General features: G+C 45.0%; 1 protein-coding gene across 1 annotated transcript; it reads right to left on the bottom strand.

The window, feature by feature from the left end:
• Window positions 1–4,978: 4,978 nt before the first annotated feature.
• On the bottom strand, window positions 4,979–13,341 carry SLC35A2 (solute carrier family 35 member A2). The gene is made up of 4 exons (XM_063294115.1): window positions 13,203–13,341; window positions 9,413–9,595; window positions 8,760–8,911; window positions 4,979–7,619 (listed from the first exon to the last, which is right to left on the bottom strand). The coding sequence occupies exons 1-4, from the start codon at window positions 13,255–13,257 to the stop codon at window positions 6,879–6,881; spliced, it is 1,131 nt and encodes a 376-aa protein (XP_063150185.1). The 5' UTR covers window positions 13,258–13,341; the 3' UTR covers window positions 4,979–6,878.
• Between the last annotated feature and the right edge of the window lie 12,093 nt (window positions 13,342–25,434).

Here is a 25,434-nt window from a genome sequence, read left to right as displayed (position 1 = left end):
GCACTGATATAGGATGGGTGGGGAGAGTCCTACCTAGGGAGTAAAAGGAAACACCCTCTCCCTTTGTACAAGGGGAGGGAAAGGCTCAGCACACAAAGTGAAACAGAAATGGCAAGCAAGGAGAAGCCAGTATGTTGTCTTCTTTTTGGCCTCCAAGGTCTGGATTTGTGCAGGCCAGGCTTTTGCAAACTGAGCTGTGGAAAGCAATGCAAAGCGAAGCCATGGAACTCAACACCGGGTTGGGTCTCTGCTTCAGATTCTCTGGTGGGGTAGGAGCAAAATCAAAGCTTTAGACAAGTTACAACTTTTCTGATAATATCTGTCCTTCAGAGGAGAACAGTGGTTTGGAATGAACCTCAGTTCACAACAACCGGGCCAAGGCTGGTTCACGCATGGTGATTTTCTTTCTGAGCTCACTCACACTGCCACATACGACAATTCTGTAATTAGTATTAATATCACAAAATTTGTGAGCAAGCGTTTGAACTTACAAGTTTGCCCCTCACCCCCAGCTGCATTGTAAACAAAACAGAATTGGAGGAGGAGGAGGAGGTGGGAAAAAAAAGCACAGGCCTGAAGTTGCTTCCCAGGGTTGCAATTTGTAACAGGCTCCTGGCAGAATTTGGCAAACACTTGGAACAGTACCTTAGAATTCAGAATGCACGCCCAGCTAGTGAGACAAGGAATTAATTAAGGGTGTTGTCTCATTTTAAAAAAAAATCAGCTCTACTAGCTCCTTTGCTGCTCTGGGATAATCCAATAGGGAACCATTAATTGCTTTCAGAACCCCTATGGGTCAGCCGTGTATGTGAGGCAGGTCTTAACGAGGGACCAATTTTGCTCCATGCTTGCTTGTTATCAGACACCCGATAGAGTGCATCAGGTTACCCAAAAGGCACACCTGAGAAAATTAGTCCTATTTTCCCTGTACATAATGCCATGAATTGTTCTGCTGCTTAGAAGCTCAGGCAGAAGATTTCATTAGTCTAGGAAAGCATCACAGTTGAAATGCTGCTAGAGTCTTCCATGGTGTTTTCTCTGCTGCTTCAAGAACCTTTTTCTTTAGCTGAGACCCTGAAAAAAAGCAGAAGAGTGGTTAAGCTCAGTGAGGAAGAGGACCTGGAGTTTGGTCATCTCAGGATATTCCATCTGCCTCTAAGTTAATTAGTTATAGCCACCTCCCCCAATCTGGGACCTGATCCACTAATTTAGGGGGTACAGGGGAAGGCTGATCACCTGTATTTTTCTACTTCTACAACTCATTCCTTGCCAAAATCAGGAATTTAGATAAAAAACCCACACCACTACCCCAACCTTGCTTAGTGAATCCCATGGATTTGAACATCCACTCTACAAATAAGCAACCATGGATAAATAAAATGGAACAATATCCCTTGGTGTTTTATAAGTCTTTAATCATGCAACAGTTGCAGTTTTCCATTTCCAAAAAATTCAAAACAGCAAGCTCCTAACCAGGGCCACAAGTGGGGGGAGGGGCAAGTAGGGCATGTGCCCTGGGCACCGCACGGGCGGGGGCACCAAAATGAGCACTGGGGAGGAAAATGAGTGCCGGGGGGCACCAAAATGGACGCGGAATCCATGTTTGCCCTGGGTGACACAGACCCTAGTTGCTGGCCTGCTCCTAACCCTTATGGCCATGTGGATGGTTTTAATGGTGGCTGGGCTCACATACTGCAATAAACCATGATGATTTTGGTTTACTGTGTTCTCTGAACACAATCATTGTAGTCTGTGAACAACTTATGACTGACTGTGTTCAGCAAATCCAGCCATGGATAACAATAAACCATCATTAAAATAATAGCAATCAATTGGACCTTGCTAGTACCATTGCCCTTTTTCCTAGACTACAGGAATCAAAAAGCATTCTGCAACAGAAAGAAATAACATCTGCACATTTCAACTTTGTATATATCGCAAAACAAATTTTCCCCATAAAGCAAACAACAGCTATATCAGAAGCATCTAACTTCCAAGATCTCTTGATTTTGTTTTGTTTTTGTTTTTGCCTGTTGCACTTTTCCCAAGTTCTTTATATTCATGAGGGCTTGAAAAGACATTCCTCCTAAATGAAATGAACAGGGGCACATGGTTGGGGGTGGGGTCTCAGCGTCAAAATAGCAGGCATGACTGTGAGGATCAAAGCCCTCCCCCATTTTACAGTATGTCCATGCAGAAAGACTGGGGCATGATCACCCAGTTGCGCTCCAGTTTTTACACTGTTGACACCAACTTGTGGACACCCCTTGAAACAAGAGTTCTTTGATGGTTCATTAAGCAATCTGGCAGGATTGAAGAGCACGCCATTGAGTTTTCTCTGACCTCGGGCTTTTCTTTGAGTTCAGCCCAATTTCTTATATTGTTTTGACAGCTTCGCTAGGCATGGTAGCCTTAGACCAATGTGGTGAAGTGCCAGGATGGGTAATCCGCGACCTTCCAAATAATACTGAACTACAACTCTCAGCATCCTTCATTACTAACCAAGCTGGCTGGGAATGTTGGAGTGGTAGTTTGGCAACATCTAGAATGTGACACGGGATCAACTCTCTATTCCTGATAGTGCTGCATTTGGACCAGGGAAGACAGACATCAAAGCCCTGTTTGCTGGAGAGTCATCCCCTTCTAGCTAGAGCAGTGTTTCTCAACCTTGTCAACTTGAAGATGTGTGGACTTCAACTCCCAGAATTTCCCAGCCAGCAATGCTGGCCAGGGAATTCTGGGAGTTGAAATCCACACATCTTCAAGTTGCTAAGGTTGAGAAATCCTGACCTAGAGCAACCTAAAGTGGTCAGAGTGAAGGAAACAAAGGATATGTCTAAATGCTTTCCATGGGAGGATCCAAAATTTAGTAGTTATTGAATTAGTCCACTCAATAGACCATAACACAGAATAGGGGAAATGGCGCATATTTGGCAAAGAGGGTTATGTACACAGATCCTGTGTAATATGGCTTCTCCTGCTATCAGAAGCAATGGCATATTTTTAAAGCACACTGCAAAGGCTTGCTGTGTTCCGATGACATGCTTAATCAGTTATCCTAACAAATGGTTTACTCAGTTAACCCAGTTTCCTGGGTTTGCAGGATGCACTGAATTATAAACTAATCACATTGTCAAGAGTTGGCACCATACACTAAGCTAAAATGATTACTGGTTTGTGGTGCATTGTGTTCTTAGTTTAACGAGGTAGTTATGACAATGTTGTCACAGTATCAAGGACACTGACCTCTGCAATGCTACTTACTACTCCTTCCTTTTTTTCCTTGAGCCAGATCTGTACATATAGCCAGAATAAAGCACACCAACGAACAATGTAGTTTGAGACCAAAAAAGGATGGGGGAATATTATTTTGAATTCTTTCATGCAACACACTCACTTCAATTAGAAAATAAGCTTGTTAGAGGAAAAAGCCCTGCTTTAGCTGCAGTTTTAGAGAGGAGGGGAAAAAAGACAGCATTCAAAAATATACTTATTACTCATTCCAGGTAGTGTAGAATGGCTCCAATGTAAGTTTGCCATCGAAAGGAAGGACCAACACTTGCAAGGTCTTCTATGACACTGTATTTCAGCTGCAGAATCAATATGCCCAAACAATCTTTACCTGTGCTTTCCTTTCTCTGCAACTTGCAAAACCCTGGATGTTCCTGGCAACCTTTATAAAGGGCAATAATTAACTCCCATATTGACTTTAGCAAAAAAAAAAAAAAAAGATGCAAAGTGCCAAAACAGGAGCTATCCCCAATTCTGTTGTGTGGAGCAAGCATATACAGCGACTGTTGCATTTGAAATGGACTCCTGAAGTGAGCTCAGACATTGTGCCAAGGCGTAATTGTGGCTTTCTTAGTTGGTTAGCATGTTGTGTGAACAGAATCAGTTATGGTTAACTGGTATTTATTAGTCCATTATTAGTCCAACCATGGCTCAGCACATGCAAAGCTAGCTGTTTATTCAATAAACTAAGCATGGTATGTGAACCATGACAGCTATTTCTGCCTCGGAAGTAGCCACCAAACTCACAGTATTAACACCATTTCATAGAAGATAACAGCAAACAACTGCTATCTATCTGGTGATTCTAATCTAATTATAAATTAGTGCTCAAAGGATCAATGAAGTGAGAAACCCAGCCTCAAAGTGCCAGTACAGTTACAAATCCAGAATGGAGAAGTGGTAAGATCCCCACGTGGTAGAAGTTACTAATTCCAAAAGAGAGCGGTCCAGTGCTTCCCAAGACAGATATGCAGCAGTCTATTTCATTGGATCCACCCAGAAAAGAGGCTGCAGGAGGTCCATCAATCACAACTGGATCCTGCAGAGCAGAATCAATGCAGAAGTCGATCTAGCTGGGGCGTACAGATTCTGTGGTGATTTGGTTCAACGATTCCTAGCTGTTCATCCACAGCTCACATCCAACATTTTCCCTTACCCGGGGTGAGTTCTGCAACTTTTTAAAAAAAATCAGTGATTTGAAAGCAATTATTTACATCTTCCAAGATTTATCAGTTAAGCAAAACATGCAGAGTTTTGCTTAGCTTGCATACTTTATTAACCCTTATTGACAAGCTTCCTGCCTTATCATGAGATAAGGAAATATTGGAGACCACAGAAGATCTGCTCCATGAATCTTTGAAAATGCCATTTAATCCTGTTTATCAGCCATTGAAATTTCACAGCCATGACCATATCTTTAAAGGCTTCAGGCACAGCTCTTTCCGGATCCACTTGGAGATCTCAGGACTGACCCAGTCCCATGCTACTTACCTACTGCTCTCTCCCACAGTGTCCTGGCTCAAAATCACACCCGCCCCTCCTCTTTACAAGCAGCTGACCCCAATCTCTAGTGAAAAGGCTGCCCCCTCCCTTGCCCCAGCCACCCCCCAGCGTTAATAGGGTTAGACATGCAGCATGAGACAGATCTGCCCTTTCCAAGGCTTCCTCAATCATTAAGCAATAAGGCTAAATAAATACACTCTCTTTATTCATCTGTAATTTATGTACATTGACAAACAGTACAGGCTTTCTTTAGGTATTTCCTTAAAAAAGCAGGATTCATAAAAAATGATTAGCAATGTAAAAAACACGTACATACACACTCACACATATCACGTGACTTGTGTTTATCCTCCCCATTTCAAAAGGAACCAAAATTCACTCAAGGCCCTCCCACCCCACCTGCACTCCAGGGTTAGTGCACCCTCCCTCAACCAACTGGCTGAGTCTGCACAAAATGCATAAGGATTAAGGAGAGGCAGTCCAAATCCCAATAAGCCTAAGATATTAACAGAGAAAGGAAACCGAGGCTGAGAAGGGCCCTACCTCCTCAGAATCCCAGCCTCCCTTACCCTTCCGTTGCTTTTAGGTTCAAGCCCTACATAGCATGTGAACCACCAAGCCGAACTGTTTGCGTGCACCTGTGCCTGGAAGTGCAGAGCAAACACCTGGGAGACCTCCATTTGAGGGTGGGATGAAGAGGGGGGACGCTTACTTGAAATGGACTTGGACGTTCACTAAGAACCCTGTTTTCATTTAATCACCTCTCCTCCCTGCAAAGTATGAAAGAAAATGAATGGCACTCAGATTCTTAGCTTGTGCTCCACAGACTCCCCAGTAGGTGCCATGGAGTTCCAGAAGGCCAGACATTCCAATCTTGGTGCTCTGACAGCACCAGCACCAGCAGACGCTCCTCCTCTTAATCTCTGGCTGATGCAAGTTTCTCTTCTTGTACTGTATATACATTATCTGCCCATATCTGGTGGCTCTATCCTAATATTCTCCCACCCTTACCCTGAGATTCTTACTACTTCAAGCCAAGTGTCCCTTATGTGAAATGAGACCATCTGCTGTCAGTTTCACTCCATCTTCATCCATAATGAAACCTTAATTAATAATGATTCAGTCTCCTCATTTGCCCAGTAACCCCCAAACCTTTAATATTCTAAATATTCACTGAGGGCAGGAAAGAATTAAGTACACCACAAACTCAGTTCCCTTTCCACAGCGATCCAACAGCATTTGCTACATAATCAGAACTGGAGAAAGAACAAAAGCAGAACGTCAAGCAACTCAAATACCCAACACCTTGATCCACTGGCCTGGAACTGCCACATGCACGCACGCACACACCACCTTTCTTGTTAAATTTTCATTTGCTACAGTAGATAAAGTTGACAATTTCTGGGCAAACAGCTGTAAACAAGCTAATTCCTATTACTTTCACATATCTGGCATTTTAAAAACCATTGGTATGCTCCCAAAGGGCAAAGGACATTTTTCTTCAGATTTCTCTTTTTATGTGTTGCTGTATCTCCCCCACTCAATCCTTCTTGAGATTATATCTGATCTTCTATGAAAAGTGTTTACTCCGAAGTACACCTCTTTATAAAATTTCTCCCTGCTGACCAGACATAAGAAAGTTCTTGGGACACAAGGATTCCCAAAGCAGTTTTGCCCCTAGTTGCTTTTCAGGAGGCAATGTCCCCAAAAGAGGGACAGTGGAGAAACAGATAGGAAAGTTAGAAGTCAAAGAGAAGGTGAACAATTCAAGCAGGCAATGGCAGATACCAGCTGAGGTGTGTGGAGAATTATACACTGTTGGGTAAAATAACAATTTATGGGTCTATAAAACTGGCAGCTTAATAAGCTGGGAAGCCAGTGAGAGGAAAAGGAGGAGAATATGCAGTGGTCAGCACAAAGTTAAGAACATAAAGACCAAGGCAATAGGGAGAGAAAAGAGGGGAGAAGACCTGGGGAGAGAGAGTGAGAAGTGAAAAAGATGGACATTGCAAAAAGGGGTCCAGGTTTTGTTGAACCTTCACAAGAAACCAGTGACAGGGAATGCAGGACATGTTCCATTCTTCTCAACTGATCAGTACTGACTTGGACAGGAAGCCATCTGTAGTCACGGAAGGAAGTTCCTTGCTTTGTGCTCCATGGCCCTGCTGCTGGACAGCCGCCCCGACCAGGGATCGATTGGCCAATGGTCCCTTGGGCAAGCTGTACAGATAGACAGCTCCTATAACCAGGCCTGCTCCTAGAGCAAAGAGTAGGTTGAGGTGGAAGTCAAAGAGGTAGATGGAAGCCACGGTGGACACCACAATGGAGAAGGAGGTGGCAAAGCCTTTGAGGATGTTGTCGGCATACTTCACAACCAGGGCCACCAAGAGGCCGCCAAAAGCCTGATTCAGGATCACTCCCCACACGAGAGGAGTATAGCCAAAGAAGAATCCATGCTGAGCTACGGCTGCCCCCTCAGTGGACCACAGCCCCAACAGCCCCAGCAAGGTCCCGAAGATGCCCAGTTGGATATTACGTAGCCAAACCGAGGCTGTGCTGCCCTTGAGGATCTTTTCAAAATAGACCCCAGCAAAGCCAGACGAGAGGCACGACACCACCACGGCCACAAGCCCCACCATGTAGCTTTGTTGCGTCCCCTGGTCCTTGGGGGTTGGCTTGCCCCCTGCCTGCTGCTGCTCCACCTGGACAATGGCTACACCAGCAAAAAGCAGCACGAGGGACAGCCACTGAAGACGAGACAGGCTCTTGCGGAGCATCAGCACTGAGAAGACTGCTGTGGTGAGGATCTTCAGCTGGTAGGTGACCTGGGAAAGGCAGTGCAGTTTAGTAGCCACCCCAATACACCATGACTGAGGGAGCTGCCAGCCAGCCAGGGACCTAAGGATTATGTACTTCCCCTTCGCCCCAGACTCTGCTCTCCAGACGCACTGGACTACAATCCCCAGAATTCCCAGTAGCTTGGGAGAGTTGCAGCTCCACTCATCCAGAAGATATCTGGTTAGGGAAAGTTAATCCAAATCACTGCAAGGATCCAGATCCCCTTTCAGTTCTTATTCTCTGTGTGCAAAATGAAACTAAAATCTCAGAGGGCACTGCACTGATTTAACCCACTTTAGGTCATTAATCTTACTCAAAAAAAAAGGGGTGGTGGTTCACTGAAACTATAGTGGTTTAGAATCAAATATCCAGGATTGTATGTGTACCCTGATTCCACTAAAGTGGATAAAAAGTGGAGATTGTAACAATTTGGACAATTCAGCATCCCATTAGTGTTTGCTTTCATTTTATAAAAGAAAGGAATTCTCTACTCTTCATGATAGTGTGACCATTTGTTTGAGAATAAGAAGGAATACTTGCTGAGATTTCCAAACCCAGGAATTTAGCATGTTCCCCCCAACCAATCATTAGAAAGAGTATATTACACAGAATCATAAAATTGTGCAGAGCAAGAGAAAATAAATGTTGATTTGCATAATTTACATCAATGTGATTCAGCATTTTCCAAAGATAGAAAACAGGCTGCCTTTCCATATATCTATGTACAGTATGTATGGTTTTGAAATAATGTGACTGTCAGTCCTTTCCAGATAGCTAGCTGCAGTTCCCATCTCTGTGGGAAACAACCCTTGCGCCCCCTGGATACACAGTGCACTGATAATGAAATCAAACAATAACCATGGGAACACACAGCGGTGGGTATTTCTAGAGTTAGGGATTTCAACAAGCACGGTCTAAGACACTTTAAGGAATACAACTCAGGATGCCCATCCTCATGACCCTGAGGCAGGGAGGAGGGACAGAGAGAAAAACAGAACGGCACGTACGACCCCATGGGATATGAAGCGCATAGATGAAACGGAAGGACTCTCCTTTGGAGAGATGCTTCCTCTGGAGAGACCGCCTGAGAGCGCTTTAGAGAAGCAGTGAAAGCAGGAGCATCTCACCTGGAAGGTGGCTGCTGGCAAGTTGGAGATGGCCACGTACTGCAGGTTGTTTTGGAGGGTGTAAATGAGAGAAGGCACTGCTAGCTTGAGAGTGTCCATATACTGCACCAAAATGGAGTCATACAAGGAGGCAGCAAACTGTCTCAGATTACCTGGAAAAGGATACAGACAGGAAACTAGTTCTTTAACAGAGCTCATGTTTTTAACTGAGTAAGATCTGGGAGGGCCAGGAGAGAGCTGAGCAATGCATGCAACTACATGGCTTCTTGTACATATCAAGACATAACAGTTTGTTTTAAATTATTCATTGTTTCACATCACTTAATTGTTTAATTATGTCATTGTTTCTTTCTGTATCCATAGAAAATACTTTTTTCTTGCTTGTTTTCTTCTCACTATTGCATACAGTTGCAAGCACTCAACCATGTTCTTTAAATTTATGGTGAGCCAAATCCAGATACGATCATAAAGAGTAATAAGTAGAAATGACTGAGCATAAAAGAGATTTAGATTTTTCAATTCAACCATTAGATTCATCAAAGGCAGAAACTCAAATCTCAACCCAGCAAGACTTGCTGATGAACATGGAACAATGTTGGGAGAAGCAAGCCCTTCCTTGAGGGCCTTCGTTTTCCTCGGTGTGGTATTCCCACCTTGCTTTTGAACAAAGATGATCAGCAGGCAGGTGATTCCCTTAAGGATTTCAGCCATAACCACTGCTGTGGTAGCAAAGAATCGGTCCCCTGGCAGGGTGCGCACATAGCGAATGCTCAGGATGAGAGAGGCATTTTGCACCACCAAGACTGCTAGACTAATGTACTTCAACTGTCGGTTACCTGGGAAAGGAAAAACAGAAAACAGCTCAGTATCCTTCTACCAGTATCACTCCCCAGCAGGTTCACAACCCATGACCACCACAAGAGCTCTGCAGCCTCGTTTTTGTAGTCTCTAGAGCTCCTCCAGCTTGCACTGTCAAAATTCAATGTCAAAACCATAGATTTTTGGAGGCACCATTTTTCTTATCGAAATTACATTCCTCTCATACATTTAACTTCATCGAGGCTTATTTCACCTCTTAACTTACTGCTCAACAAATGGCCAACAATGTCAGCCCCACCCGTTTATATTTCCAACATTATCTTGCAGAAGAAATCAAAATCTAAAGTGTACTCCTATACTGTAAATTGGAAGTCTGCTCTGACTTTGAGGAATGGAAGTGGAAAACACCAACTTACCAACTTCCATCTTTCCAAGAGTAGGCATCTTATTAAACTAGTTGCTGACCATGCCAAAACAGAATAGTATTTCCTTATTTGAAATGTGTCTGGTTTTGATAAATACAATGCGTGACATTAAGCACTGAAATCCAATAGCCTAGCTTCTTGACGTCAAACGGGAAAATACCTCCTCTCTAATCTAACTGGCAAATGTATAAAAGTAATTCAGGAGCAATATTCTTCACATCTAATGATCCATATCTCAGGACTCCAACGAAATAAAAAAAGGTCAAGGGTTTCCATCCGGCTGTGCCGACATTAAACCGGATTCTTTGATTGGCTCTGCAAACAATACCTTGTGCCTGTCAATTTAAGATGCACATTAAGCAGGAAGTGGAGAGCAAAGAACAGGGTAACATCTTGATGAACAACATTCCACTTCTCGGAACAAAAAAGTTATTTCCTGAATGAAAAGCCAAGTAGCAAGGAAGCTATGTAAATAAAGAACATATTCATAATCTGGTGCACTCCAAATATAATGGTCTATATCTGAAGGGCTTCAAGGAAGTTTGTCTTGCAATAAATTGCTGCGTAAGCACACTTGTCAACTTAAAAACAGGATTCAAGTTTTATCCCTATTTCAAACTAGCTTTGAAATGTACCTACCTTAGTTTGCAGAAATTGTTTTAAAAATATTACTGCATTTTAAATTGTCTAGTTGTCCACAACCAACAACAATTAACCCAGCACATGAAGAAACTCACAATATAGGAAATTAACAGTGTATGCCTTAATTTCCTCAGGATTATCCTCAATACCTATTAATCAACAGTTCAGGGGTGCTCCCCTTGCAGCCATTGTGGCAATTACAGCCCTTCCAATTTTCTTTTTAAACTAAGTTATTGACTTATACTCCCCACTCTCCACAGCAAATAGTAGCTCTTGGAGTTTATTAGCAACGTGAGATCATCGGAGACCCTCATCTGGCCCAGAGTGGTAGGCAGCAGTATTGCAACTGAAACTTTCCCCACAACCCAAGTTCGATCCCAGTGGAAGCTGGATTCTTGGGTAGCCGGCTCAGGTCAACTCAGCCTTCTATCCTTCCGAGGTTGGTAAAATGAGCACCCAGCTTGCTGGGGAAGGAGATGACTGGGGAAGGCAATGGCAGACCACCCCGTGATAGTCTGCCAAGAAAACATTGTGAAAACAACATCGCCCCAAAGGGTCAGACACGACTCAGTGCTTGCATGGGGGACCTTTCACATCACACATATATAGATGAGGTGTGCTCTGTTTCCTACTGATATCAGCTTCTTCTGAAACAAAGTACATTTGAACTTTCTTTCAGCTCAAGACCTCAATATCACAATGGTATGAGAATAAGCACCACTGAATTCTCTTGTTCTTGATTTTAGTTAACATGCATAGGTTGTTGCTCTTAATGTTATCTTCCTTTTATAAGACAGATATGAGCTCCAGAAGAACAGCCTCCATTTTTGCCTGCTTTGTAATGTTATATAAAGTGGTATCGTGATAGTATTTGCCCTTCCATTAAAGAATAATACCCTTATTTGAGACTGTTAAGGAACATACTGACAAGGAACAAACAACAATAATTAGGCATATCAGATTCTTAGGTGAATTGAAATATTTCTTTGGGCTTATATACGTGATGAACTCCAATCTGATCATTTGGCTGCGTAGAACCAAATGTTTTCACTGCCCAGTCCAACTATGGCAGCAATTTAAATATATAATCCCCCCCCCCCAAAAAGAGAGAAAAACATGTCATCAAAAAGACAAAAGACAGAACCTTGCATTTGCTAATTTAGATGGATACATGGCATTAACAAATAATTGCTATAATTCCATTTGAAATTCATTGTGGGAAGACTGTTACCAGAAAACAAGCATAGATAGGCAAGTCCAAAATCCCTGTTTTCCAAACTTAGACTTCTTTGCATATAAACTGGACTTGGACTGAAAAGTAGCAAAAGCTTTCAAACAGCCATTAAGGGCTGTTTGTTTATAAATTAGGATACTGTACATTTCCTCTCCTAATCCAAACAAAGCATAGAGGATACTCAATTTTTTTTCACTTCCTACTAGAGGTAGAAGTAGAATCTTTATCTTTAAAAGAAGTTGGCCATCAGTCAGTAATTAAAAGAACAAAGAAAACATGGTAGAAATTCTTTGCTTATATTAGCTGTGCTGCTAATTAAGAAATTATGAACTAGGAGCCCTTCTGTAATTATTTATAAAATAGATTACATCAAGGACTTGCTTTTTCGAGCTGGATGAATATTCATGAGCTACAATTATTAGGCCCAGCATTAGATCTCAAACTGAAAAATTAATTTTAACCTATTTTTTTTATGCACCATAATATAAATTAATTACTTGTGTGGCTGGTACTTTGTGAAATTAAAAGCATACTGTTCATTAAAAGTAGGCCTATTTTTAAAATACCGATTTAGTTTGGCCTAGTAGTTAAGGCAGAGCCTCGTATGGTGCAGAGGGGTAGGCGGCAGTATTGCAACCGAAACTCTCCCCACAACCCGAGTTCGATCCCAGTGGAAGCTGGATTCTCTCTCGGGTAGCTGGCTCAGGTCGACTCGGCCTGCCATCCTTCCGAGGTTGGTGAAATGAGTAGCCAGCTTGCTTGCAGGGGAAGGTGACAACTGGGGAAGGCAATGGCAAACCACCCCACTATAGTCTGCCAAGAAAACTTCGCAAAAGCAGCATCCCCCCAAGGGCCAGACATGACTTGGTGCTTGCACAGGGGACCTTTCACCTTCACCAAGATCATCAGACTGGGAATACATGTTGGCTACTCGCCATAAAACGCCTAAGACTTTCCTAAGTATTTTGCAGACTTCTTTGGGGTGCATTTTTTCTCTCTCTCTCTCTACACACACACACACACACATGTGGGAAGAAGGAGGTACATGATGTTGGGGACTATTTTATTTCTTCAGGAATTAATATCCATTCCAGCAAATTAGCTGCGATTCCCTCTACGCCCACGAAAATAAAATCCCCAACCCCAAAGCCTACAGAAGACTCGCCCGACCTGTGTGCAGGAAAGACCTTTCCGGAGGGAGGAGGCAACGCAGTCATAAGGGAGCAGGGAGATGGGAAATCAACCATTTGGAAAATATTCGGAATTTGATTGCTACACAAGGAGAAACCCCGAAACGTCCCCACTCCTCCTCCTCGCTCTCACCTGCTGTCGACACCAGACTGTCAACGCCGCCTCCCGGACCCCCAGACGCTGCCATGGTGGCAACCGCAGGACAGCCGAGCTTTCCCACTGTAACGGGTACTTCCGCATCCTACTTACCGGCCTGATTCCGTTTCCGGGAGAAGCTTAGCTAGCCATCGAGATGGAATAGAAAGCGAGGCGGAAGTGAGCGGGTAGGCGTGGTCAAAACACAGCTGTTCCATAGATAATATTCTTCCTAGAGCGTCACAGCGGAGGAATGGGGATGTCAGTGGCGAAACTGTCATATAGTTCAGTAAAGATAGACCGAAAAAATTCCAGACCCTTCGACTCCCGAAAACGCAAAGTGCTGGTCAGCTGTTACGATGCCTCTGCAGAAGCCAGAAAGCTGCAGCCTAAGGAAAACTGGTCGCGGAGAACATTGATCAGAGAGGAGGAGTGTGCCCCAGCAGCCTGAAGTGGGCAATAGGAGATGAGGAGGAGGGCAGGGCCGCAACTGGGGCGGGGGGGGGGGGGCAACCGGGGCGCCACGCTGGTGGGGCGCCAAAATGAGCGCTGGGGGGGGGGCGGCAAAATGGGTGAGGAATCCATGTTCGCCCCGGGTGACACAGACCCTAGTTGCGGCCCTGGAGGAGGGTTAGATATTTATCCCACCTTTTAAATATATATTTATTGTGTGTGTGTGTGTGTGTGTAGGTCAACCTGATACTTCTGCCTCCAAGTATATGTAGTAGGTCAATCTGATACTTCTGCCTCCTATTTTCCCCACAACCACCACCCTGGCAGGTAGGTTGGGCTGAGAGAGAAGGACTGGCCCAAAGCCACCCAGCCAGCTTTCATGCTTAAGGCAAGCCTAGAACTCACCATCTCCTGGTTTCTGGATTGTGGGGCTTCCTTGTGCCACATTGTCAAGCTCCTAGCTATTCACTTCAACAAAAAAAAGGTTCAGTCTGAGTGGCAGAAATCTCAGCAACTGGATTGCTGTCATTTGAGAATCCAAGTTATCTCCCAAGTTGCTAAGGAGAAGACAGAGGCATCTGCAAAATTGGAGGCTTTCTTCACAATGAGAAAAACAACATTGCCCCACTGTGAGACAATTTTTGCCTGTTTAATGCATGTGTGCAACATCACGATGCACATAAAGGGTAGAGCCTGCATCATGATGGCATGACACTGCTTTCTTCAATTGATACCCCACACACACCTCTGGACAATGGCACCCACAGGGTGGATCAAGATAGAGCAACTGCACAATCAATGCTCTGCCCCTTTGTACATGGTGCCACACATACAAAAGGAACAAGGTTTCAATTGCACACTTGCAACCACAATCAGGACTCTTTTGACCCCATCCGTTCCATAGCTGCCACTGGTGTCAGGCAACATTACAGTCCCTGCCAATAAAAAAGTCCCAGAAGTACCACATTCTTGTGAACCCAGTTTCCACTATTGATTGATTATGTGGCATCACGGTGTGAACTCTTAGCAACCACATAGATGGATTTTATCCATGACCATCTGCCCCTAACCTGGTCTTTCAGGTCTTCCAATGGCGCACTCATCACCTCTGTAACTGAGTCCATCCACCTTGCCACTGGACATCTTTCCTTCCACCTTTCTCAGCATTAGAGCCTTCCCCAGAGAGCTAGGTCTTCACATAACATGTCCAAAATGTTCCACTATTACAAAGGATGTTCTGACGTGATTCAGAACAAGTGCAGGCAAGGGCCAACTGGGTTTCTATTTAGAAGTTTTGCTGGATGTTAAAAAACAGGTTAGTTATTATAAAGGTGAGTGTGGCACTTCTGAATGGAACTCAGCTGGTGGCTCCACTCCAGTTGGTCACTGCCTTAGATTACTTTAAATGCAATGTCTGATACTTACATTAGGTCAAACATGCATTTGGAGTGATTGAAGATGATGGTTGGAGTGCTGACTTCCATTCAGAACAGTAGTAGTTTGCCAGTAAAACTTGCTGGGACAGTTAGCAGGGATGAGGCCTGGTGGCACTTCTAAAGGGAACCTAGCATTTGGATCTGCTTCAGCTCATTGTCATCTTAAATTTACCTAAAATGTAGCATCCAGCTTCAATAACAGAAATTATGGATGTCGAGAGGTATCAGGTTTGGGAGGTTGTAAGCTGTAAGTTAATAAAAGGTATAATATTGTATTTTCCCAGTAGTAATGTATGGCTGTGAGAGTTGGACCATAAGGAAGGCTGAGCGCTGAAGAATTGATGCTTTCGAACTGTGGTACTGGAGAGGACTCTTGAGAGTCCCTTGGACTGCAAGGAGGTCATATCAGTCAATCCTACAGGAAATCAACCCTGACTGTTCATTGGAAGGACAGATACTGAAGCTGAAGCTCAAATATTTTGGCCACCTGATGCGAAATTTCCTCACTGGAAAAGACCGTGATGCTGGGAAAGACTGAAGGCAAAAGGAGAAGGGGATGGCAGAGGATGAGATGGTTAGATAGCATCACCGATGCAATGAACATGAATCTGAGTAAACTCTGGGAGACAGTGGAGGACAGGAAGGCCTGGTGTGCTATGGCCCATGGGGTCACAAAGAGTTGGACACAACTTAATGACTAAACAACAACAATATTATCATATATTTAATATATATTATTATATTAATTATTATATTATAGGTAGCATCTTCCTTGACATGAGGTTTTTGTTTCTCCCAAAACTTCATTCCCTAACTCTACCACTAACTCCTCAGGTTTACATTTCTGACCAGATGTTGCAACTGGGAAGGGCAGCAGCCAGCACATCACAGATGCAGGCAGAAGGCATACAAGTAGACAGTCCAGCTTTTGTGTAGTGGCTTCCTGTGTACTCAGGAGCTAAGTAAACACTAGTGTGACGCTGAGGCGCGTCATTTCTAGATCTTGCTTGGCATTCCCATACTGATACCACATAGGGTGGAATTTATAGGAACTTGCCCTGTGGGTTTCATTAGACTGGCATTCTTCCCAGGTAATGGAATGTTCTACTTTTAATGAAGGGTGTGAACCTCAGGTCAAGTAGGGGTGACAGGAAGGCATAATGTTACATTCAGTTTTACCTTTTAGGAGGGGCTGAATATAATGCTATTTATATAAGGATGGTGAAAAAAGGCAGGATGAAATCACTACTGACAGAACATATAATGTAATATGTGTGTGGAGTGGTTGTGACACATTAGATCCACCGTAACATTAGAGGAGATATTAGCATGGATAACTTTCACCTAATTAAGATCCTGCAGCAGGTAGAACAGGGTTGGGCAATCCAGGCATGCAGCCTCCCCTTCTTTTTTTTCAGTCCCTTGAACCTTCTAAGACGTATTACCAAACTATGATGGCAAATTACTAGTGCAAGCTGCTGAACACAATGGACTGAAAACTTTGGGCTAGCTTTTTAAAGGCTGAATCACTCTCTCTACTTCTCTCTCGTGCAGAGTCGCTGGCTTAAACATTTTACTTGCCTGGATGTGGCAACTATAGACTTTGTCATCAGCAAGAGGCATTTAATAGGCAAATGTGAATCACTGCAAGTTTCATAACATGGACCACAGGGGACACTGAGTTCCCTATGAAACTTGGGAACAGGCTTTTCAAGTGCAGTCTTATTTGTGTCTCCCAAGTTAAGTACTACTGATTTTAGTTCTTATTAGTTGGGGTAAGATTACTACTTCTGCTGAACCTCTTCAAAGAGCCATGGGGCAGTATTCTCTTTTTCCTGGAATGCAAAATTTGTGAATTGTGTTTAAAACCTCTTTCAACAGAAATTTTTGGAAGAAAAGAATAAACTGCCAAACCAATATAAATTGGGAGTTGCAGTAAAAATCCACAGACAAAATATAAGCTTCTAACAATGATCAGCCTTAAGTTCACAAGATTATCGTCTGTCACCCAAAAATGAAAAGAGGCATTTCATTTTGAGAGTTCATTCCTTCCAACCCACAGGGAATACTACACCCTTAAATTTCATTTGATTTTATATATTCAGGGTACCACCCAATACTAATTTCCAGCTTTGTGAATATAAAGATTCTCATGCTTTTCTTTATTCCTGGTTTTAGTCTAACAAGGAACCCATGTGTCCATCAAAGGCAAGCAATAAGCTTTGGTAACAGGCATCCTTTTTATTTTCAGAAATAAATATTAGCCATTGTTTCTTTATCTAATAATTCTGGCATACCATCAATATCTAATCATGACTAATTAATCCAGTTTACAATCTCAGTTTGAGATTGAGAGTGCTTTATTATTTTAAGACATAGTTATTCTAAGACATAAGATTATAGTTAGTTCAGCATATTGAATGAATGAAGCTGTCATGCTCCCCGATCAAACGTTCCCAGAACATCTGATTGGACTCACATGCATGAATGGACTTGACACGTGTTGGGACTTGCGAGTCAGTAGAGTTGGGAGGGGCAACATGCCAGGAGTGTGAAAACATCTTGTTTGGACTATCCCTGGTATCCAAGGTCAAGCTACCGAGCTGTTGGAGACATCTGCGGGGAGTTGAGCTGACCGGCATGAAGAGGGGGGCTGCATGCCTAAGAGGGGGAGGGAGCTTGTACTCATTGGGTTGTTTAACTTGGGGAAAATGCTGGAACTTTCATTCACCACTTTTTCATTGTTCTGTGTGCTACTTTCCATTGAAGAGATTTCTACTAAAATCATGTATGAATTTAACTTAATGGTAAATTGAGTAACACAGTCATTACAGAAGCCATTGTGATGTGTAACCACAATTTGCTTATCACTGTGTGTGAATCCAGTTGTGGCTTATTTGACAATCCATGGTTAAATCAAACTATGGCTTAGTATATGGTGTAAACCCTGCCATAGTGCAGCCATAGCACAGTTATTCCATTTTTTTTCCTTCAAAGATTTGCTATGGTAAGAACAAAGATAAAAGAAGCAGTGGGGAAATCCAGGAGGGTCACAAACAAAAGATGACACAATCTAGATCCTTTTATGTGTTATAAAATCCATAAATTCCATAAAGGTTGAGTAGCATGACATGTAGACAAATAAAACCATCTCAAAGACAGATGTGATCCAAAGTAACCCAAAGAACGAATAGCAAGCAAACAGGCTGAAGCCAGACCAAATTGGATAATAGCTACTGATGTGGAAGAAGTGGGATTTAATTGCCAGGCAGTGAGTATCCATAACTGTCAGGGTCAGGCTCGCTTCGCAATAAGACACGGACTCACTTAATGGGTATTAAGGATTTCTGGTTTATTGGAATGGTAGCTGACAGAACGAAAAACGGGAACGGGGGTGCGGTGGTGAAGCACCCTGTTTATACCCTCTTTTGGGGTCCCGTGCTTCTCCACCCTTCATTGTCCCTAATCCCTCTTGATGGGTGCCTTGATGGTTGCGTGGGCGTTTTCCCGGTGTCTTCCCTTGTCCTCTTGATTCCGGTGTGTCCTCCAGGGCACCAGGTGCGGCTTATCTCTGCTTATCGGAAGCCCTTCTTTTTGGCTGTATATGAGTCCATGGGTGTGGGTGCTTTGGGTGCTTGTTTTAATCTCTGATTTAATTATCTCCTTCCTCTATTCCTTTATGATCATGATCTACGTTGTGAGGCTCTTTGTGCCTTTCAACGAGGTCATGACATGCTGCCCCCCAAAGATGTCTTTAGGGTGCTGGTTTCTCAGGGTATGCCTCGTGGAACCGTCTGGCTAGTTGTCTTGCCATGACATGTTGTGCCTGTACCCACTCTGGGTGTGGGAAATGTTTCCATTTAACGAGGTATTGCAGTTTTCCTCTTTGCTTTCTTGAGCCCAGTATTTCTTGTACTTCAAAATGCTGTTGGTTGTCTATCATTATGGGTGGGGGCAGGGGTTCTTCCGTATGCCATTGTGATGTGCTTGTTGGTTTTAGTAGGGCGCAGTGGAATACTGGGTGGACCCGTCTCAAGTTGTTGGGCAGTTCCAGTTTGAATGTAACTGGATTGATTACCTCTGTGATTTTGAAAGGTCCGATGAATTTCGGTGCCAGTTTCTTCGAGGGTTGCGAGGTTTTTATGAACTTAGTGGAGAGGTAGACCCTATCTCCCACTTTGTAGTTCGGTGCCTCCGCCCTGTGGTTGTCCGCATATTTTTTATACGTAGTTTGTGCGTCTGCTAGGGCCGTTTGGATGATTGGCCAGGTTTTTGCCAGCTGTGCTGCCCAGTCATCTGGCGAGCATGGCGGGGCATCTGGTTGAGGCAGTTCTGGTATCGGTACAAAGTCCCTTCCGTAGACCACCTTAAATGGGGTGTGGCCAGTGCTCTGATGTACTGCATTGTTATAGGCTACCTCTGCAAAAGGTAGTAGGTCCACCCAGTTGTCCTGTTGGTAATTTATGAATGCCCTCAGGAACTGTTCAAGTGTTGAGTTTAGGATCTCTGTAGATCCGTCCGTGTGTGGATGCCATGCCGTGGACAGTGCTTGCTTAGTCCCGATTAGTTTTAAAAATTCCCGCCAAAATTTTGACGTGAATTGTGTGCCCCTATCGGTTACCAACCTGCAGGGGACGCCATGTATCCTGTATATGTGTGTCAGGTACAGGCGTGCCAGTTGTTGTGCGGAGGGGATGGTTGCACATGGGATGAAGTGTGCCTGCTTTGAGAAATAGTCTTTTACCACCCATATTACTGTTTTCCTTTGGCTGGGTGGGAGGTCCACAATAAAGTCCATGGAAATTTCTTCCCATGGGCGGGAGGGGCTGGCTACTAGCTGCAGCAGCCCTTGGGGTTTCCCCCCTTTCCGTTTGGAGGTGGCACATGTGGGGCAGGTGGCAACGTAGTCTTTAACGTCTTTTCTCAGGTTTGGCCACCAAAATTGCCTCCTCGTTAGATGAAGGGTTTTTACAAACCCAAAATGTCCCGCAGTTTTGTCATTGTGTGATCTGTGTAAGGTTTCCCCCCACAGAGATTCTGGCACGTACAAGACTTTCTCTTTCCAGGCGAGGCTGTCCTTGATAGATACATGGTGTTGGTTGGTTTGCAACCATGTATCTGTTTGTAGTGCTTGTGCGAGTTTTTGTTGCCAGTTCGGTGAAATTGAACGGCGGCTCCGTTCGTTCCCTGCCGTTCGTGCTGGCGTGTGCTGATTCCTTGTCTGGCTGCGCGTGACAGCTGGGCAGCCCAGCTGTTTCTCAGTCCATACTGTCCCCACGATGTCGGAGGCTTGCGTGTCGTCCTGTGGCCGTCGGGAGAGGGCATCTGCCAGGAAGTTCTTCTTGCCCGGTATAAATTTCAGCGTGAAATTGAACCGGCTGAAGAACTGAGCCCAACGCACCTGCTTCGGGCTGAGCCATTTTGGCGTGCTGAGTGCCTCCAAGTTCTTGTGGTCCGTCCAGACCTCGAAGGGGCAGGTGGCCCCTTCCAGCAGGTGCCTCCATGTTTCCAGAGCTGTTTTTACTGCGAACGCCTCCTTTTCCCATACATGCCATCTCCGCTCTGTTTCGGAGAATTTGCGGGAAAGGTAGGCGCAGGGTTTTAGGTGGTTGTCGGAGTCCCTTTGGAGCAGGATAGCTCCGATGGAAAAGTCGGAGGCGTCTGCTTGCACCACCAAAGGCTTGGTGGGGTCGGGGTGTTGTAGCACTGGCTCAGCTGTAAAGAGGTTTTTTAGTCTCTCGAATGCCATTTGACAATCAGCTGTCCAGTTTAGTAACGCCCCCAGGTTTCTTGATTTGCGCGTGTCCCCCAAGCCCTTTGTCTTAAGTAGGTCAGTTAGGGGTAATATAATCTCCTCCAGCCTCGGGTAAACCCCCTGTAAAAATTCGTGAATCCGAGGAGACTTTGGAGTTGTCTCCTCGTGCGTGGGCGCTCCCATGCCAGTATGGCTTGGACCTTGCTTGGGTCCATTTCTATTCCTTTAGCTGAAATCCTATACCCTAGATAGTCAATTTGTTTCTTGTGAAACTCGCACTTGGAGAGTTTGGCAAACAGCTCTGCCTTGCGGAGTTTCCTGAGCACTTCTTTTAACAAGCGTTCGTGCTCATGTTCCGTTTCCGTGTAGATTAATACATCGTCGAGGTAAACCAACACCCCCTTAAAAAGGTGGTCACGCAGGACCTCATTAATTAATTGCATGAAAACCCCCGGTGCTCCTGCCAGTCCGAATGGGAGCACCTTATATTGAAACGCCCCCAATGGTCAGTTGAAGGCAGTTTTCCACTCATCCCCCTCCCGTATCCATATACGGTAATAGGCTTCCCTTATGTCAAGTTTGGAGAATACCTTACCCTTTGCCAGGTGGGACAAGATGTCCTTTATTAAGGGTAAGGGGTATTTATTTGATATGCATGCTGCGTTTAATCCGCGGTAATCTGTACAGAGCCTCAGTGACCCGTCCTTTTTCTCACAAAAGAGGACTGGCGCTCCTACTGGAGAGTTTGCAGGCTCGATAAAACCTCTGGCCAAGTTTTTGTCCACAAAGTCCCTCAATGCTGCCAGCTCCCGCTGGGTCATGGCATATATTTTGGGTTTGGGTAGGGGTACCCCCGGGACCAGTTCAATGGCACAGTCCGTTTTCCTGTGAGGGGGGAGTTTGTCCACCTCTTTCTCACCGAAGACGTCTGCAAAATCCACGTATTTGATTGGCAGTCCCTCTGGCAGCGCCGCCTCTCTGTGCTCTGCAGTCGTCGTTGCCCCCCCCCATGGCCGCTCGGGGGACCCTGTTCCCTGCAGGTGCTTGATAATGCCCATCAGCAAACTTAATCTCTCTGGTTTTCCAGTTGATGACTGGGTTTTGCTGCACGAGCCATGGGATCCCTAGTATGAGTAGGGGTTGCCCCACCGGTGCCACGATGAAAACCAATTTTTCCTCGTGGCTGCCGAGCCTTAGCGCAGTTTCTCCGGTGTATTGGGTGACCGGGCCCCCTCCCGCTGCTGATCCGTCAAGCTGCGTGAACACCAAATGGTGCTGAAGTGGATAGCAGCGGAGGTTAAGCGCGGCTACCAGGTCTGGGTGCATTAGGCTTTTGGAGCAGCCAGAGTCAATCAGTGCCCAGACCTTTTCAGTTTTATCCCCATGGGTGAGGGTGACACGGACATAGAGGGTGGGGCATTCCTCACTCACCCCTTTGTCGTTGCGCCTGTTACTCTTCTCCACCTGTCCTTCAGCGCCCCTTAGGCCAGGTGGCTGTCGTTTCCCGTCGGCTCATCGGGATTGCTTCGCTCCTCCTCTGAGCTGTAGGGGAAGTGTCTGGCTCGATACTCCCCCTTCCCTCGGTCCCTCCGGGGTGCCGGGCGATCCCTCGACTCCGTCCGCCGCGGGTGTCGGCTCGGCTCGCGCTTCCTCCGGGGTGCCGGGCAAACCTGGAGAGGACCCCCTCGTCTCGCACCCAGCAGCCCGTGGGCCCCGGGGTGCCGGGGTGGTTCCCTCCCACTCCTCTTCCCCCGAGCTGGATCCCATACTTACCCGGGCGTGGCGCCGCCCGGACCTCAGCTGCATCCTGCCCGAGGAAAGAGGAGCTTCTCTGCCGGGTGCCGAGTGGTTGCTCATACCTAGCTGGGTCCCTCACAAGCTGGTTGGATAGGTGCTAGGTAAAAATTTTTTGTGGGTTCCCGTTTTTATGTCAGGGTCAGGCTCGCTTCGCAATAAGACACGGACTCACTTAATGGGTATTAAGGATTTCTGGTTTATTGGAATGGTAGCTGACAGAACGAAAAACGGGAACGGGGGTGCGGTGGTGAAGCACCCTGTTTATACCCTCTTTTGGGGTCCCGTGCTTCTCCACCCTTCATTGTCCCTAATCCCTCTTGATGGGTGCCTTGATGGTTGCGTGGGCGTTTTCCCGGTGTCTTCCCTTGTCCTCTTGATTCCGGTGTGTCCTCCAGGGCACCAGGTGCGGCTTATCTCTGCTTATCGGAAGCCCTTCTTTTTGGCTGTATATGAGTCCATGGGTGTGGGTGCTTTGGGTGCTTGTTTTAATCTCTGATTTAATTATCTCCTTCCTCTATTCCTTTATGATCATGATCTACGTTGTGAGGCTCTTTGTGCCTTTCAACGAGGTCATGACAATAACATCCAATGAGCAAACAGCTGAGGTGGAAAGTGAAGGGAGCGCTCAATGTCAGATTTAAAAAAAAGGCAGATTCCCTATTTAGGGCCATAAATACCATCTATAGAGCACTCCTGTCTTCTCCAATCCCTGTGCACCACCTGCCTAGGGTCCAGCAGAGCGAACAAGTACAAACATGTGTCTGGATAATGCTTGAGCCATTTTAATTAATAAAGCTGTAGGTGAACAGAGGCTCTCTGGCTGCTGCGTGTTCCCTTGAGCATTTGATTACTGCATAAGATCCCAAAGTCCAAATTTATCCTGAAGGAGACAAGATGATCTGCAGAGGAAGAATGCCCTCTTAAAGGACCTGCCTCCAAAATGTTGCCTGCATAGAATAATGTCTGATTTGTTGTTGTTGTTGTTGTTTTAACCCCATCCCCTTCATTTTGTACCACTAGTGGCAAAGAATTATGAAACATTCAGAAGTTTGCATCCTAATTTGGAACTTTGGGGTTGATTGTAGTAATAGCATTGCTCAAAGGTGCCGAAAGACTGTTACAAATACTGTACATCTCGAGGGACCCAGATTTGATTCTATTTCATTCTCTTTCCCCTTGGTTTGAATTCTGTAGCTATTCAACACAAGCAGTACACATTGGGCTGTTTTCAGGGAGGTTCTCCTACTCCCTGATTGTTCTACTTTTGCAAAGCTTGGAACTTGCTTGGTCGTGCTGAAGCCTGCTTTTCCTGTAAGAGACAGGCCTGAGCTTAGAGAATCTGTGTTGGTTGCCTGTGTACAACACAAGTGCAGCTGAAATGGGGAAAGGCTATTTACAACACTATCCATGATCTGGAACCCATCATTCCTAACTCACTGAAAGTGCTTATAACTTCTTGATCAGATCTTTGCACACGGTCTGCAAGAAAGGGGGCATCTGAAGGTACAAGAAGCATGCATGCATGCCCACATGCCTTCCTCAGTTTAGCTGTGCTCGTGTTAGAGCTTAATACCTGCATATATCAAGCTTGGTATGGTGGCTTAGGACAGTAATGAAGGGCTGTGGAGGAATAATTGCTAGGTGGGAAAGCAGAAAGTGACCAGCAAGGACCTAGTTCGTATATTGTGCTAAGCCACAGCCTATTTAATAAGTGACTATCAATGAAAGTACAATTGGCTGGGGTGTACTATGCACTAAGTCATAGTGGGTCTTTCCCCATTGTGAGTTAATGCTGACCATCCATCCGTGGGTCAGCAGAAGACTATACTAGTATGAAATGGCTGCCCTATTACCAATCCCTCTCCTGCCTCTACTTACTTTCTTAATTTATTTGTGATTCTGTACAGAATACATCAATAAAAATAAAAATACAAAATACAAAACCAATATAACAGAACATGATCACCATATAGACTAGACTGGGTGTAATAAGCACTCACTCTCACAGCAGAACAGGCTCATTCAGCATCTTGGTCCAATGCATGGGAGAAACGACAGGTCTTCACAGCTCTATGAAAGGCTAATAGGTCTGGGCCACCTGAACCTGGTGGTGGAGGGAGCTGGTTCCAAAGGGCAGGCATAACAACAGAGAAAGCACATCTCCCAGGTCCCATTAGACAATACTGCTTCAAAGAAGGGACCAGGATCATACCCATCCTGGATGACCTTGTGGGATGGGTGGAAGTAACAGGCGATACGGTGTCTGTTCTGAGTCACTGCCTAATGGTCCTGTCCTGATTATGTGTGTACAATGTGTGATAAGCAAAATGATCGGTTGGCTCCTTCAGCTTTGCTTCCCTCCCTCTTCTGCATGTCACCAACTGGTGGAAAAACATCAAGCAATCATGGCACTGTAACCTGAATGGAATAGGTCCAGCTGTAGGGCACTGTCTGTCATTTTTAAGTTGCTTCTGGTGGCCCCTTCTGCCATGACTCAAGTTGAATAAAGCCTTTTAAACAGATCAGAGTCACAAAGAGAGCTGAGTCCAAAGCAGCAACTGTTATCTATGGTTTCTCTTCCTTTTCTTCCTTTGTATATTCAGGCAACAAATGCTGGCTTCAGGACTTCTTCTGGAGGCACTTGGGGCAGGTGGCACAGGCTGGTCCTGACATTCCACTATTAAGCTATTTTGTCCTTGGGCTAAATCAGCAAGGGCCATGTGGCATGCAATTGTGCAATTCTGATTGACCGCTATTTAAATTTCCTGGCTGCCAATTGCTTCTGTTG

The sequence above is a fragment of the Candoia aspera genome, chromosome 2 (genome assembly GCF_035149785.1).
Source record: "Candoia aspera isolate rCanAsp1 chromosome 2, rCanAsp1.hap2, whole genome shotgun sequence".
Lineage (NCBI taxonomy): Eukaryota > Metazoa > Chordata > Lepidosauria > Squamata > Boidae > Candoia > Candoia aspera.
The sequence above is the reverse complement of the archived record's forward strand: the minus strand, read 5'-3'. Positions and strand labels throughout refer to the sequence as shown.